The 16,551-nt window shown below is 46.2% G+C and overlaps 1 protein-coding gene across 6 annotated transcripts in view; it reads left to right on the top strand.

Moving 5' to 3' along the window:
- PLAGL1 (PLAG1 like zinc finger 1) overlaps positions 1-16,101 on the top strand; it is a 41,732-nt gene extending 25,631 nt beyond the window's left edge. For 4 of the 6 annotated variants that reach the window (XM_045572725.1, XM_045572724.1, XM_045572723.1 and 1 more), the window contains 4 exons: positions 9,580-9,717; positions 10,401-10,526; positions 10,666-10,865; positions 13,714-16,101. In XM_045572725.1, coding sequence (XP_045428681.1) covers positions 10,711-10,865; positions 13,714-14,911 — 1,353 coding nt within the window. In that variant the 5' untranslated portion in view covers positions 9,580-9,717; positions 10,401-10,526; positions 10,666-10,710 and the 3' untranslated portion in view covers positions 14,912-16,101. The remainder of the gene's footprint in view (positions 1-9,579; positions 9,718-10,400; positions 10,527-10,665; positions 10,866-13,713) is intronic. The other 2 variants (XM_036415233.2, XM_036415232.2) reach the window with 2 other exon arrangements.
- Positions 16,102-16,551: the final 450 nt, after the last annotated feature.

The raw sequence follows: 16,551 nt of genomic DNA, 5'->3' as shown, positions 1-16,551 counted from the left end.
TGTGCATGGGACCACGTTACTTAGGACAGTTCATTACCTGCAGAATCGTCATCTCCAGTGCCTGTGGGTAAAGAACTTCCGTCTCTGAACCTCCGTCTCCTCATCTGTCAGATGGCGATGCTAGGGCCTTTCTGCCCCTCTCCCAGGGCTGGCAGTTGGGGATTGTTAGACAAAGTAGCATGGTAGGGCTTTATGAGTTCAATGGAATTATTGTCTTACTAAATACTATTTAGGTTCCCTTTGAAAGATGATGTTCTTACTAAATAATATTTTGATTTATTGGCCAAGAAGTTGAAATCCATTCCAACCTATCGACTAGCAGCCAAGAAAGGCACTAGCCGGTTTAATGAGGCAGGGGCAAGGAATCTTGCTTGTGTATCTTCTCTTCCCATGGAATGGATATTAGAAGACGAGGCGTGAGAACCAGTAGGGTCCCGGGATGTGTCTGCCCAGTAGCTGGAGGTAGGTCTGTGGGCTGAGGACAGGTAAGGGGCGCTGACACCGTGGACAGGAGACACCGGCGCACAGTGGGACAGGCCCAGACAGGACGGACCGTGCAGTTGCTAGAGGAGCAGGAGAGGAAGCCCAATGTGAGACATCTCTATAGGCTCCTGGGAAGCAGCAGCAGGCATGCGGCCACGGGAAGTTGGGGCTTATTGTGAGCTGGGTGCCCGGCCTCCAGGGGACTGGAGCACAGAAGCCGCCTGCTAGGGGCTGTGAGACGGACCACACATGTGGATTGGGAGACAGCTACTTAGGGAGTGTGCATTCCTCCCATTGAGCCGGGTGTAATTGTAATGGTTTGTTAAACAAACAAAGGGCCCAGAGCAGCGAATGGGGGAGAGAAAAGGCTTGAGGTGAAAAAGGAGAGGAGGCCCGCTTGCAAGGGTCCCGCATTGGAAGCTTTCTCCCCCATTTCCTGGGCATCCCTCTCCCCCAGCAGCAGGGACTTGGAAAAGCAGCCTCGTCCCTTGAGTGTCATTTCCTTTAAAGATGGAAACCTGGTGAAATGTTTACCGTCTTCAAAGGAAAAAAAATGAAAAACGGGGGTCATCCTAAAGGATAAATATTTGCATTTGTATCCTAAATGTAAACCTTTTCATATTTCGAATTAAGTATTTCTGGATGAACAGTTTGCTTTGCATCATTTGAAGTGACGGACGTGACAGGGGAAGGCAACGAGGGAAGTCTCAGTGCAGCTTTGTGTCTCAGGAGCACAGCCAGCCTGTGGGCTTCGGCTCCTTTCCTTTCTCGCTGTGTACACAGTTGATAGGCATGTGAGCTCTGGATGCTCATCCATTGAAAAAGCTTAGTGTTAAGCTGTCATTTAAAATTGCCAATTACATTTGTGTCCATTTGGGTAATCAGATTTGGTCTCCGGCTCATCTTGTCAAAAAAAAAAAGACCATTTAGATTTGAGAAAGTTCTTTTCACTGGGGTGAGGAGGCCGATGGTGGGGGAGGAGCTGTTTTCTCTGTAAAGCAATCTGTTGATGAACCATCTTCACTTTCCCTGCTCCCAGTTCCCAATAGAATAACCACAGGTTCCTCTCCCGATGTGTGGGACCCCTTGTGCTCGGGCACAGCCCCTTCTCCAGCCCACTTTCCCCCACTCCCTTACACTCACACCCGCTCTCCAGCAGGCCTGAACCCCGAGATCTCTGATGCCCTGGGCTGCTTTGTGTCTCTGCTTTCTTGTGTTCTACTGTCTGTCCGAGACGCATGCCTCCCTTTTGTCCACCAGGTCTCCTCCCAATGAGCCTAAATACTCCTTTTTAAAATTTAGAAAGTATAGAAAATCAAAAAGGAAAAACAAAGAGAAGTTATCTCTAACGCCACCCCCCGGAGATACTTTGCTGCTCTTTCACGCCTTTTTGTTTGCTCAGAGCCGCTGTTGTTTCAGGATCAAACAGTCCACTCCTTCCCAGACCTCAGAGTTTTCAAGTTTCTTTCGAGGGATGTTTGACTCATGAGTCTGGCTTCCCGGCACCGATGTGACTGGTCTGCTTTTCTTGTTTCTTTTCTCCGTGGAGCCTCTACCCTCACACGCTTCCTGGGAAGGACCCAGGCTTTTCTTTCCGCCAGAGTGTGGGCCGTATTTGGACAATGGCCCTGCCGCTAATTAGGTAGTTTTGGTTCCTCGGTGCCCGGCTTTGAAAATACCAGGAAGAGAGAGCGAGCAGGGCTGTCAGCTATAGAAGCCTCTCTCTCCTAAAAGGCCTGGAGGCCGGTGGCTGAGGGTTTGTTGGGAGGGAGGAAGGGGATCTGTTTTCAACTGTCAAAAAGGAATAGTCCCCATCACTGACTTTAACGACTATAAGAAAATCTTCTCCTCATTCCCAAGGCTCTTGTCTGGGTTCGGGAAGGGCTCTCTGTCCCTCACCCCCACCGTCTGCTGCCCAGAGTCCATGAGTGGTTCCCTCACAGCGGGGCCCGATCCATGTCAGCAGCCCCAGCCCTGGCCTCCACACATGCTGCTCGGGCAGCACACACCTCGCTTGCGTGTTTGTAGACATCTGATATTCTCTCCTAAATGTTTAGATGGAAAAATCCAGGGTGTGTGGTGGGGAGAGGAGGCCTGTGGAAGGTTGAAGAATCTGCAAAAAGGCTCTTGCTCTCTCTCCCCGCCCCCTCCCTCTCCCCAAGCACGCCTGCTCAAATATTCCTTTTGAGTGTGTTTTTCCTAAGCTCCGAGGGCCCTTCTTTTGCTGTAACGTGTTTCCGGAGCCCATTTCTTCTACAGCTCACTTCTCCCTTTGTAACTTTCTAAATCAACTTTCTCATCATTTGAAAAGTAAAAATCCGTAAACATGCTTCCCTCCTCGCCTCTTCCCTGCCGGGTGGGTTGTGTTGAAGGATCCCTCCTGGGGAAGCACTCAGCCTGTGGGGACCCCCAGCTGTGCAGACCCCTTGCAGACTGCCTGCCCCCCTCTGTGCGGGAGGGAGGGGCGTGCTTACAGGCCTCTTCCAGGAAAGCATGCTTGAGGTGCAGCATCCTGGCTGGTGTTCTTTCGCCTGGGTAGTGGGCTTCTCTGTCTGCTGGGACTCTGAGGCTCATTTCCTGGTCTTCTGCCTCTTCTGTTGCTTCTTCGGGCTTTCTTCATTCCCACTGAGATTGTTCTGTTGGCATGGCCTGCCTGCTTCTACCTCTGTCCTTCCCACTGTCCTCATCTTGACTGTTAAATAGATTAGGCATTGTCTTCAATCCACTCAACGTCTTATAACAAAGAAAGGCTCTCACCTGTAAAACAAAACAAAACAAAACACCCACCTTCCTTCAGTAGAGTGGGCCACCAAATAGGGATTTTGAGCTGCTAGAGTCTTTAATGCAAGCTTAATTCTCATTTTGCTTTTTTAAAATTTTTTTTTATTACCATTGACTTGCCACTACACTGTCTTACCAAGAGGAACTGGGGAATTTGAAGGCAGAAGTCCTCTGTCCTTGGAGTCTCTGAGAATGACATGTCCCCACAAGCCTACTTCCACCCAGCTCCCCAGTGCGGAGCAGATATCCTCAGGGAGGATCGGTCTAGCTGCAGCCTGCTGCAAAGAAAACAAACCCCTCCTCACCCCCAGGACAACCCACGTCACCAAACCATGCTGGGTTGATCATGTGAGCTTCCTCACAGGGTCTGAGGCCACCCATGGAGAGCTCAGTAACGTATAAAGTCACTTATAGAAACACGATTCACAGTGGTTCTACTCCCCAGAATCCAAAGAGGGTGAGAGTGTCATTTGCTCTGTTTGGCTAGATGAGCATCTCAGCTCCTCCTCCTGCTAAAAGTCTTCCTGCTGATCTGGATCATAGGCACCATTAAGCTCAGCATATCAGAAACTGAACTTGGAACTCCTGCGCTTTGCTGGATTTTTCTTCTGGTGCTCATCCTTCCTTTCCCTGTCTGACAACCCTGTCACCTCTTTCCACTAGCCTAACCTAAGCCCTAATCTAACTATTCTGTTTACAAAGTGTATTTCAACCTGCCCTCTCTTCCTTTTCGGGCCACAGTTATCTCTTCTGAGAGGTGGCAGAAGCCAAAATAGCCTCCCTTCCCTAGTCCCACCACTCCAGTGTATCGTACACAGCCCTGCGATAGTTACTATTAAAAAGTAGAATCTGACAAGTCTGTTGCTTGGGAGCTTTGTATATCTAGACAGGGCTTGTCAACGAGGGCTTTGCTTTAGTGATGCAGGTAAACCCTGGCACTGTCATCTGTCCTTGGCATTAGCTCTTTCCTCTTGGGCTGGTCAGCTTCCCCAGAGAAGACTCCTCCAGGCTCCTGCTGTGGAGGACGAGGTCCTGGTAGCCAGTGTCCTGATAGCCAAATGGGGGAGGTATACAAACTCCAATTAATCATCTTGTTTTAGCCTCACATCCCATCCCATGCCCTCCACTGGGAGGGTCAGGGGGCTGAGGTGTCACTACTAGACTTTCACACCTTTCACTCTACTTTCATGCCCACTTTTGCCCCCACTTCCAGAGGTACCTAGTGCCCACATTTCTGACTTATGATGGCATCTGTAGGGTAAATCAAGTTGCTTCATGGCTTTCCATTTCCTGCTAAGCTGCATACTTTAATTCTGTTGGCCATCTTGACTCACAGATGTTACTCTCAGTGCTTGTAAGTGGAAGGGACTCTGTGCTTTTTCAATTTTTTAAGTTTAATGCATACATCCAATGTTCCAAAGCTGTGCTGTAATTAGTAAGACAGCTTCCTTATTAATTTTCTCTCTGAATAGTAGATAAATAATTCACTTCAACTCTTGCTTATTTTAGGCCTCATTTCTAAGAAAATAAGAGCGTAGTTACTGGATTAGTGAACCAAATTAAATCTCTCAAGGTTGCGGGCTGTGGGGGGACGCAGGTGGTGAGGTGTGGGGCAGCGTCCCCCATGGCAAAATAGAGGGGTGGATTCGGTAGGTGTTCCCACCATCAAGCACAAATGAGGGCATGTTGTTTCAAACATAGGAGGGTCAGTGTCTCCCAGGCGGTTGAATAAATAGTTCTGGAGGGAACATAGAAGGGCCATTGGTGAAGGCAGGGCTTGCCAAACCCATTTTTCTCTTTCTAATTCCACTGTGGTTTTAGTGATCTCATTTTATGTTCACCACAACCACTGGCGTCTCACCCGGATGATTACTGTCGCTTCCTCAGTGATCTCCCAGTTTCACTCTCTCACCACATGGAAAAGGAGCTCATTTTTCTGCCAAGGGAGTGTGACCAGGAAGAGGAAGAGTTTGCCAAGTGGACAAGGAGTGGCAGGGCATTCCCGGATGGGGCATAGCGTGGAAAGCAGAGAAGCATGAGAGAATGGGGCACACTAAGGAAATAGCAAGTGGGTTGATCTGTGGCCTTGGTTGCTTTTGAGCCATTGTGAGAATAGGTCTGCAGACTGCAGGGCCATAGGATTTATGGATCCAGCTTAAGGGCTCATCCCAGGCAAAAGCCTTCTTCCAAATGATGTGTCAGCTCAGGTGTTCAGGGGTTTTAATGATAATGTCTTAGTTCTTTATTGGATAATAATACATTAAAATATTGTTAAAGATGCTGACCCATGAGCCCCTATGATTTTGAGGGAGGTGGGCCTGTCTTACATGTTAGGATCTGTTAGATTATCACCTCTACCCATGTTTGATAGGACATTTGTACAAATGGCTTACTGCTTGAATCTCAAAAGAATATTATAGAAACTTTTTTTAAAACCTCACCTGAGGACATACTATTATTGATTCTAGAGAGAGAAAGGGAGAGGGAGAGAGAGAGGAACATCGATTGGCCTCTTCTCAACTTGCCTGACCAGGGAACCCGTGACCCCTCAATGGACAGAACAATGCTCCAAACAACTGAGCCGCCTGGCCAGGGCAGAATCTTTATTATTAACCTAATAAAATGCCATGATTGAGGCACAAAATATGTGGCCCATGGTTTAGGAAATAATATTAATGACTTTGTGAAGACTCAAACTGAATTGATAGCACCAAGAGGGATGGTCTCTTTTTCCATCTAAGTCAGTGCTGCTTATTTAAGAAAAAAAACAGAAGCTTATTAGAGGCCCTTTTTAAATTAGCCTGAATACATTGATGTAAAACAATCCTGGGTTTGGGGAGTATGAAAGAGAAAAACGTTTGGAGTAGAACTTCCTTATCTACAAGGAATGGTTGGTGTATGGTGTAAAAAAAAAAAAAAAAAAAAAAGGCTTAGACTATTCAAGTTGGAAGACTAAAAATGGCAATTCAGTTTCCTCTCAGAAACAGGCCTTGCATTGTGTCAGTGGGACAATGGAAGTAGAAGCCAAAGTCAGTTTATTTTGAGGTTGCTGTAAAACATTTGTCCCCCATTGGATGACTGGGGACACCTGGAGCTACAGTTGTGCTCTGACCTCTTCCTCTGCCGTATACGATGATCCCTCAGGGAACACGGGACTTCCTTGCTATTGCCAAATATATATATATGTTCTTTTTCCAACCTGATCCTCTCGCATCCCTAAAATAATCAGCACGAGCAGAATGAAGCAGATGGCACAAGCCTTCTTTGGCACACTGGCAGATCTGTATCACTCTGTATTTTTAGAATCAAGGGATTGGAAATTATGTCCTGAGATGTTTTGAAGGAAGTCTTACTATCTTTCTATGGTGACAGGTGTTGAAATATTACCGAACTGAAGACTCACATGCAATCTGTGCGTTGAGTCTCAGAACAGACTAATTATGGTCAAGACCCTCCCTGTGTTGTTCTCTGTCGGGATTGTTGGACGTTTGCCAGGTATTAGAAAGATATTCAAAGTCTGTTTGAAGGATGTGGCTATAAAGCTCATCAGGTTTCAACCAAAGACTGGAATCAGCAACAGCCAGCCAGCTCTGGTCAAGTACGTGGTGATGGGAGATGTTGTGTTATCTTCACGGTTTATTTTTTTAAAATAGCTGAGCTTTGATCCTTGGCCGCAGTGAATTTATAGTCTGTTGGGAAAGATTATTTTCATAGACGTTTGTGATTATATCATGAAAAACTGTGCAAATATTTATATTTGGAGGTCCATATTTAATGAAATACACAGCTACAGTGAATGAAGTAACTATTTATGAACTTGAATTCAACCTCAAAAAATATTTCCTGAATAAATTAAAGAATGTTTACCATCAAATAATTAATCCAGTTCAACATCTAAAGACTAACTTTTCACTCAGTGTGGGGCTAGGTGTATTTAATAGACATATCTAAAACTCAGAAAGATAAAAGCCTTGGAAATGAAATGTTAAGTATAAAAATGTTTAACTGGCTTAAAGTTTTTTAGTTCTTTGGGAGAAAGTTCAGAGGGGGAGTTAGAGGAAATGTGCCTCACTTTTAAATAAAATGTGGCCATATCTGAAACTCCCTGACTTTGTACTTACCATCTTTGAAGGCCCAAGACAAATGTAGGTAATGATGTCCATGACTGTTGAACTTCTGAACCTAGGGAAGTGGCTAGAGATTGGATCTAGGAAAACTTTATTAACCCCAAAGTACAGACACCTTTTATTTTTAATTGAAGAAAAATGTTTCATTTGGTAAGGAGTCAGTCAACCTTGATATCTTTTGAGAAACAAAAGAGTGCAGGCTAATTTTTACTTGCACCCTCATATGTCCTTTCTGTATGTGTAGACGTGTGTGTTCAGACTGCTGGCCCCCCTAGTAGGAATAATGGATGATGAATTACACGTAGGGAGAGAATATGGCTTTTTTCTATTGTATCCATAGCTGGATGGTGAGAACCATGCGCCAGCTGATGGTTTCTTTACCAATCCCACATTTCTGTACAGTGTGTTTTAGACTACAGCATGCTTGCAGAACTACCTTCTTTTAGATGGTTGTTCCCAGCAGCCCATGCACAAATGAGGGAACTGAAACTCAGGACACAGCTAACAAGTGGCTTAGCTGGAATTAGAATGGGGAATCTTCCTGCTGTATTTGTAGAATACATGACTAGATCTACATGAACTCCTTTGCTTTAGGGGAACACCGGAGGGTCCTCTCTTTGATGGTGAAGCTAAGAGCCAGCCTGTGCCGCCCAGTCCATCAGCCGTCAGCTACACATGGCTCCTTCACTAAACATTTCCGTTTCTCAGCGTCCCATTTTGAGTGTTCAATAGTCTTCATATACGTGACTTTTCCATCATCACAGAGTTCTGTTGGACATACTGGGCATCTTTCATAAAGTTAGGGAGTTAGGGAGAATGAATGTACTGAGAAGCTGACAAAGTGTGCATGCAGGGGATTGATGTACTAGTAGATGAATTATGAAATCTTCACCCCAGACCAGCTCCTTCTGGGTGACTAGTACTACTTTGGGTTCAGCTAAGATGAACTTCACACTTCGTATTGTGTGCACATTTTAATCTTTTGACAGACTTGGGAAGAACCCAGAGCAGTTTCGAGTGAATGAGTTGAGCATATTTCAGCTCTCTGCCTTTTATAGCTGGGCCAGTGTGAGCCAGACTTGGGCTGGAAAAGTAGACGCATCATGAGACCTGGCAGCAAGCACTGGGCCACACAGGGTAATTCCTGGAAGGAATTATTTTGCGGCCAGCGTTGTTGGGGATGCCTCAAAGCAGGGCCTCTGGCATGAACGGGGTTACTGTGAGGGAACGGGGAGTTGGGAGATGGATCTGGACAAGAGTTCAGCGCAAATCACCACAGTTAGTCGCAGAGGAGAAGGTGTGTGCGAGCTGCCCTCAGAAAGGAGATTTGGTGCCAAGATGCTGGCTTTGGCTCAGAGCCGAAGCTCCGATTCAGAGTGTGTGGCATGTCAGTCCTGAGGGTTCCCAGCAGGTGTGGCGGATGGGAGGGTGTCAGCCAGGTGCCGGCTCCTGTGAACTCGGTCCAGACACTAAACATCTGAGCTAGTGAATGGGGAACACAGAAGTTTGCCGCGATTTTGGCCACTAGAAAAGGAACGTATGTTTTGTCTGTGAACATGTGCTGTGGGTTGATCTAGTTAAAGATGCTCAAACTGTTATAGTAGTTTCATCTAGCTAGACTCTAGCTTTCTGGTCAGAAAGTAACTGAAAAGGTAAAGATGAACTTTCTACAACACAGAGCAATTTTGAAGCCTTGGCGGTGAATGAATGGCTGCTGGACACAGACTCCTGCTGTGATTGGCCTGTTGGCCATGAGTGCCCTGTTTACTTGTCAGAGTACAGAAAGTGCAGGCCTGTGTACAAAAGCTCCTCCGGTGTTCAGTGTCAGCATATGGGTCTCTAATTGGCACTTGAGGGGTTAGTGTCTCCTCCCTAATTCCCCCCCTCTCCCATGCAACCCCTCCTCCCTCCCCGAGTTACTCACCGAGACTCTAGGTGCCAGAGTTGTACTGTGTTGTTTGTGACACTGTCTCAGGCTCTTGGGCTCCTCAGATGATGACCAGTTGGTAGAAAAAGAAGAGCCTGGTTTTGGGAGCTTTGCTTGGGTTGGAAGGGTGGTCACAATTAGAGTTCTCCTGGAAGTGGCTGACCAAACGGGTGAGGCTGGGCATGAGGAAATGCCCCCATCAACAACAGGGGGAGAGGTTAGCAGAAACAGTTTACTAGATGTGGCGTCTACACATTTCAGTGCCTCCTGCGCCTTCCCCGGAGCCATCGCCAGCGGTGTTTCCTGGGAATCGTGATCCCCCCTCCAGAGGCTCACCGGTGACTTGAGCTCGCTGTGGTCACACCTTGTTTCCATCGCAGAGTCGAGTCCTTCTGCACGGTAACCTTATAAGCAAATGAACTTGGATGCATACAAGTGATTTTGTTGCATCCCCTAGAAGTTTAAACAGGTGTGATGAGTAACACATGCTACCTGACAGCGAGGGGAGAGGAATAGAGCCCACGGTTTGACTAAGCAGGGATGACTTTTGTTTCTGTACCGGTTACACACTCCAACACCAACTCTCTCCAGTTGGCCAGCTGAGCTTCACACTGACCAGAGATCATGGTTTGAAGCAGATAGTACCGAGTCTATGGATAAAGAGCCATCATCCTCACAAAGAAAGTGCTTCACCCACCAGCAAAACACTGTGCTCCTCGCCACTCCGGAGAAGCACCTCTGAAAGGACCCCTTAAAGCCCCCAGGAGGATAGGGCGTCATGCTGCATCAGTAGTTGATTCTGAACTGGTGTATGTGTCGGGGGGAGAGGGAGTGGAGGAAAAGCATTGTTTTCCAATAGCTCCGTGGTCGGCAAACTGAGGCTCTTTGGCCCCTTGAGTGTGGCTCTTCCACAAAATACCGTGGCCTGGGCGAGTCTATTTTGAAGAAGAGGTGTTAGAAGAAGTTTAAGTTTAAAACATTTGGCTCTTAAATTTCAATCGTTCTACTGTTGATATTTGGCTCTGTTGACTAATGAGTTTGCAATAGCTAATGCAAGAAAATGGTTTCTCTTCTCTCCACAGTCTGCAGATTACCTTTCTACTCCTGGAATCTCATCTGTGCCCAGACGTTCCCCTCTGAGCCTGAGACTGCACACACCCTAGGCCGTGGGACAGCAGGAAGCAGAGCTAGTGGCTCCTGAGGCCCAGGTCTGAGTAGAACCAAGCCCAGGACACTGCCTTTGCCCTGGCCTGGAGTTCAGGCGGGTGGTGGTGGTGGTGGTGGTGGTGGGGCTGCCTCTGCTCATGGGCTCAGGACCAACCTTTTTTTTGTGCTTCCCTGGCACAGCATTCAGTCAGCGCATCTGAAAAGGAAGGTGTGAGAAGCAAAACCATGGCTGCTGCCTACCTTTGCCAGGTCTGTGGCCAGACGTTCCTCTCCCGAGAGAAGTTCACTGTCCACGGTCTCACTCACACCAAGGAGCGGCCTTTCAAGTGCCAGCACCCCGAGTGTGGCAAAGCTTTTGTTTCCAGATATAAGCTGATGAGGTGAGAGCCTTTAGAAAAGTATGTGCTTTTACTCACGTCTTTGCATGGCTTTGCCAGTCCTCCGACTAAACACTGCATGGGAAAGGGACGCAGCATGTGGCGCACTGCAGCCTGGAAGCCGTGTCTGGTGTGACTGAGGTTTCATGTGACAGTTTTGCTGTGCCCTGTCATTCTTTCAACAAGTGTGTCTTGTAACAGGCCCCCTCTAAGAACTGAAAGATGAGGCGGCCCAGGCTGGGAAGAGAGTTGTGCACACAGACTCCTTGAATTAAAATGCAGTCTGAGCTCTTTAACATCTGTGCAAGTGGTGGACAGCAGGGTGCCTTAGAGTTTGCTTTGGGGGGTCTCTCTCTCTCTCTCTCTCTCTCTCTCTCTCTCTCTCTCTCTCTCTCTCTCTCTCTCTCTCTCTCTCTCTCAATGGCAGCATTCCATCCCATTTCCCTCAATTACAACATACGCTCCATTTTATAAGCAGAGGTTGAGGGAGAAAATGACTGACTTGCTTCACCAGAAAGAGGACATGGGTCCCAATACAGCAAACAGTGGAAGCAGTGGGAGGGAGAGAGTCAAGGAGAGATGATCACGAGGCAGGAGAAACCAGTCAGAGCGGCTATCCCTGAGGGGGTCCCAAGGCTGCTGACATGGGCCAGGTGCCACCCCACCGTGGCGCTCTGACGAGGGGACAGACAAGTATGATTTTGTGGGTTGAGCAGTAAGAGGAGAGGTTGAGGGAAGGAAGCAAGTTGTTAAAGTAATTTCAGCCATGAGATGATTACGTCCTGGGCTGAGACTATTGTACGAGTAAGCGAGGGATACTTTAAAAGGGGGAGACAGGATGCCAGGCAGAGGGGAGAGTGAGAAATTCGGAGGAACAGAAGCTGGTGAAAGGGGCACAGTGGTGTCATGTGCCTTTACACGGCCTGATGCAAACCCAGAGCAGTTATCCCTGGCTGGTAAATGAACTCTAATCAGACAGAAACCCTCCACAAAGAATAAAGCAGAGAGGTGCAAGAATGGAAGATCCAGGACAGAGCATTGGGGTCCAAGTCACTAGTTTGGACCAAATAGAAAAACTGCTTCCGTGCCAAGTCTGTCAGCCAGTCCCCTCTCCCATCTGTCTGCTGCTATCTCTGCGGATAACTTGTACAAGAGTGTGGCTATTTTTTAGAGATAACAGACTCAACAAACCCTTTCTGCAACCTGCAAATGTTTTTAAATATATCTGGAATTTGCAGACATCGGCATCATTTCAGGTCTTTCAACCACCTGCTGCACTGGCTCCTGTAATCAGCACTGTCACACCTGTCTTCGTTATCTATATGCCTTTGCTTTCTGAGCCCTTATGTCCTGGAGGGAAGGTGCAGCTTTCCTTCCTAGCCCCTGCACAGTACAGGCTACTATTCTTTAAGGGAGACAAATGGGAAGAGGACTGGAGGTTTTTGCTTTTTTATATTTAAGAAAATGACAATTAGATTCTGATCAGCTTTAAGTTTTGGAACTGGCTTCCAGTCTTCCTACAATAGGGACTACCAGTGGTTTCTAAACATCGTCTGTAGGCCCCATACAGGTTTCTGTCCGAGGGAAGGGTCAGGAGTGGATAATGTAGGGTAGAAGGTTGGGTGCACTTTGGACTTGCATTGTGTGTGTGTGTTTTAAGAAATTCTTTTTTCATAGAATGAGTTGTTAGAAATTCTAAAATCAACAGCTCAATTGCATTGAAATTGTCAGTAGGACAAGCTTTAGCTCCTGAAAGAGTTAACTGTCGAAGGGAGCTGCAGCAGCCTGGGCTGTGTTTGCGGCCACCGGTTGTTTACAGTGCTGTCTTATAAGAAACACTAACGCATAGGACTTGCTGTTTTGTACGATACAGTTAGTAAATGAACCTTTTTTAAAGATGACTAACTCAAGGTTCCCATATAGCATTAGGTTTTTAGGCTTTAGGAATTCAGTGGAACTATGATAGAAGTGGAATTGTGCGTTACTGATACAAATATAAACTAGCTGTTGTGAAATTCCAGACTGACCAGGATGTCTGTGGCTTGCCCCTGAAGCTCAGCTACGGAAACATGTGTCTCAGCTGCCAGGAGGAGCACCGGGGTCCTTCTAGAGAAAGGCCTGTGAATGGTGCCAGTAAAGTCACTGTGACGTGCAGGCACTTGGTAGAAGGGCTCTCTCTGGGCCCTTGAGGGAGACAGGGGCTGCGTACAGCGGGGAGGATAGCTGGTAGGAAAGTATTAAATGGAGGAGACCAAGACATGAGCATAAAGATCTGGGAGGAGCAGGGTTCAGAGCCCCATTGCTAGGGCTGGCATTCTGGGTACACTTAAGATGCTGTCTCTGAGGTTAAGGACAGACTTTTTAGTTTATGTCCAACACTTGTCTCAATCAATACAGGCGAGTTGGAATTGTATTAGAAACAATCTAAAAATGGGGGGAGGGACTATTGAGTCACTCTTGAGAATTCAGGAATGTTCATCGTTAAATAACCATTTAACCAAGTCCTGAAAGTATTTTTCTTGATCGTATATTTTTAAATACTTGTATGCATTTAGCAATTTCTTTGTGTACACTAGGAAAATATGTACTCTAGCCATATTCTTTGCAAGTGTGAAAATTGCATTATGTCTTTAGCAGCACGTGTTTTTTTAAATTATTATTATTATTATTATTATAAAGTCTTATGTGGGTGTGGAGTCTGGAAAATATAGAAAAAGACTTTAAAACTAAAAACGATTTCTTAAACCACCACCTAGAGAAAACTACCGTTATCATTCTAGTATTGTTTCTCTACCTTTCTTCGGCTCTTAAAAATCTGAGTCAATTGTGAAATTCTGCCTTCTGCTCATAGGCACACGGCTACCCACTCGGCCCAGAAGTCTCACCAGTGTGGTCTGTGTGAGAAGACGTTCAACCGGAAAGACCACCTGAAGAACCACCTCCAGACCCATAACCCCAACAAGGTGCCCTTCGTGTGTGAGCAGTGTGGGAAGAAGTACCACACCACGCTGGGCTACAAGCGGCACGTGGCCCTCCACAAGGCCAACAGCGGCGACCTCACCTGCGGGGTGTGCGCCCTGGTGCTCAGGAACACCGAGGTGCTGCTCGTCCACCTCAAGACCCACTCCGAAGACAAGCCCTACGCAAACAAGCAGAAGAAGCACCGGTGCGACCACTGCGATAGACTGTTCTACACCCGGAAAGACGTGCGGCGCCACATGGTGGTCCACACAGGCTGTAAGGACTTCCTGTGCCAGTTTTGTGCCCAGAGATTTGGGCGCAAAGACCACCTCACTCGCCATACCAAGAAGACACACTTGCAGGAGCTGTTGAGAGAGAGTATGCAGACTGGAGATTTCATGAATCTCTTCCACACTCTCTCTCCTCAGTATCAGCTGAAGGCAGCCGCACTGGTTCCTTTCGCTCTAGGAGCTGCTGTGCAGAATGGGCTCGCCGGCGGCCTGCCCCCTGAGGTGCACACCCTCAATCCCATGGAGCCACCCTGCCAGCCTGTACCACCGCTGCCAGAGCCTCTGATCCCCCTGGCTCCCATGGCGCCTCCCATGGCACCTCCCAACCCTCCTCCCCAGCCCCTCCAGGATCACAAGTACCCCACTGCTACCTCATACCCCCCACTTGCCAACCTGCCGCTCAAAGCGGATACTAAACCGTTTTGCAACATCAATTTGGTGGAGGAGGTGCCTCTGCAAGAGCCTCAGTCACCTCACAGGCTCAACCTGCCCAGAGAGCTGCCCATAGATGCTGTGAACATAACCATACCTGCCTCTCTGGAGATTTCCCCCCTGTTGGGCTTCTGGCAGCTGCCACCTCCTCCTCCCCAAAATGCCTTTGGGAATGGCGCCCTGGCTCTGGGGCCCGGGGAGCCCCTGCCCCACAGGCTCGGCTGCCTGGGGCAGCAGCAGCAAGAGCCCTCCCTGGCCATGAGTGCCATGGGCCTGGGCCAGCTCCACCTTCCACCCCTCCCCCATGTGTTCCCAGCAGGCACTGGCACTGCCATCCTGCCTCATTTCCATCATGCATTCAGATAAGTGGCTTATAAAGCACACTTATTCTGGAAGAGGTTTTAAGGAGCATTTTAAGGTTTTAAGGAGCATTCTAAGGTTTTAAGGAGCATTCTAAGGTTTTAAGGTGCATTTTAAAAGTTTTATGAAGCATTTTAAATGTGAGTTGTAATACAAGGAAAGATTTGGAAAGCAGGACTGGGAATATGGCTTAATCGGTTATGACTGGCTTGAGATAAGAGTTCTAGAACTGCATGCATCGTGCCAATCTGTCCTGAGTGTTCATGATTTGTTCACGCTTTGTACCAAATGTAATAGCAAGTATTCTTTAATGGAACTGCAACTGTTGTCATAACCGACATCCAGACGAGGGCTGCTATATATAGTTGTCAAATTGAGTTTAATCGTAAGCCACGATCAAATCATGTTGGCTAAATAACTTTATGTAGCACAGCCTAAGGAGGGGACTATGGGAAGGTTTGAATTTCTCCAAAATGGGAGATTTTTTTTTTCTCTTCTTTTTAAGTACAACAATAACCTTTATATTGCATATTATAAGTAGGCTTTGTATTTTTCCCCCATGATTCTTCTTTTAGTTGGATGTAGTGTGGTTATTATTGAATAGCCAACCTGTACTTTTACAGAAACAATTTCTTGTGGAATAATAGGTGTTTCCATTTTAAACAAACATTTTAAATGTAGTTTGAATATTTTCCACAAGATGCTACAATGTGAATTATCACTTCATTTATCTTAAAGACTAAACTGGTTGTCAGTTACATCTGACAGAAAAAAAAAATCACTGTGTAACCAGGTTAAGTGATAAAATCATCCAAATGTCAGTCAAAAATAGTAGTTTGCTGACTTTAATGTTGATTATGTTTTAACGGGAATTTAAGAAATATTACTGGAATTTTTAAATATATATATATTAAACAAGATTTTTTTTCTTTGCTTTGTCTGGCTTAAAGTACTGCTCTGCTTAAGTATATTTTAATCACCAAAAAATAGATGCATTTTAAAATTTATCATGTATTTCAATATTAGTTTTACTCAGAATAAGATTTTGCAATGTAACTGTAATCTCGAATTTGTATCTAATGAGTTTTAAGAATATGAAACCTAACCTTTTTAAAAAAAAATTCCTTTGTCTTTTGTCTTTAGAAACACTCTGTATGGAAATATATCTTACATATAATAAACACTGCAAATTCTGACTATGGCTTGTTTGATTTTTACTTACAGTTATACCACCTAACCATCCTGATCTAGACACAAAACATGAACACCTCAGTAGCTGGCTCCCTCATACCCCCTCCTGGCCATTACACCCCCAAAAAACAAACAAACAAACAAACAAAAAAACTAGTAGTCTGACCTACTAGAAACCAACTTTTTTTTTGAGTAAAATTATGATTTAAACTAGAAGCTTATGTGCTTCAGTAAAATTCACAACACTAAAAGTTTATTTCTGAAAATTGTTTTAAGTTCTGAATCCTTCTATATTAAGAATTTATTCCTGATATACTGGTCTAGGTCAGAATACTAGCTACTGAAGTTCAGTCTACTCTGGGCCAGTGTTACAGTGGTGTTTGCCATTACTTTCTAGCATGAATTAGAAATGTATTCCTTAGTGGGATTGCTTCATAAAGTATTCCCCACCCGGA

The sequence above is a fragment of the Pipistrellus kuhlii genome, unplaced genomic scaffold (assembly GCF_014108245.1).
Source record: "Pipistrellus kuhlii isolate mPipKuh1 unplaced genomic scaffold, mPipKuh1.p scaffold_m20_p_5, whole genome shotgun sequence".
Lineage (NCBI taxonomy): Eukaryota > Metazoa > Chordata > Mammalia > Chiroptera > Vespertilionidae > Pipistrellus > Pipistrellus kuhlii.
This window is presented reverse-complemented; position numbering and strand designations above follow the sequence as displayed.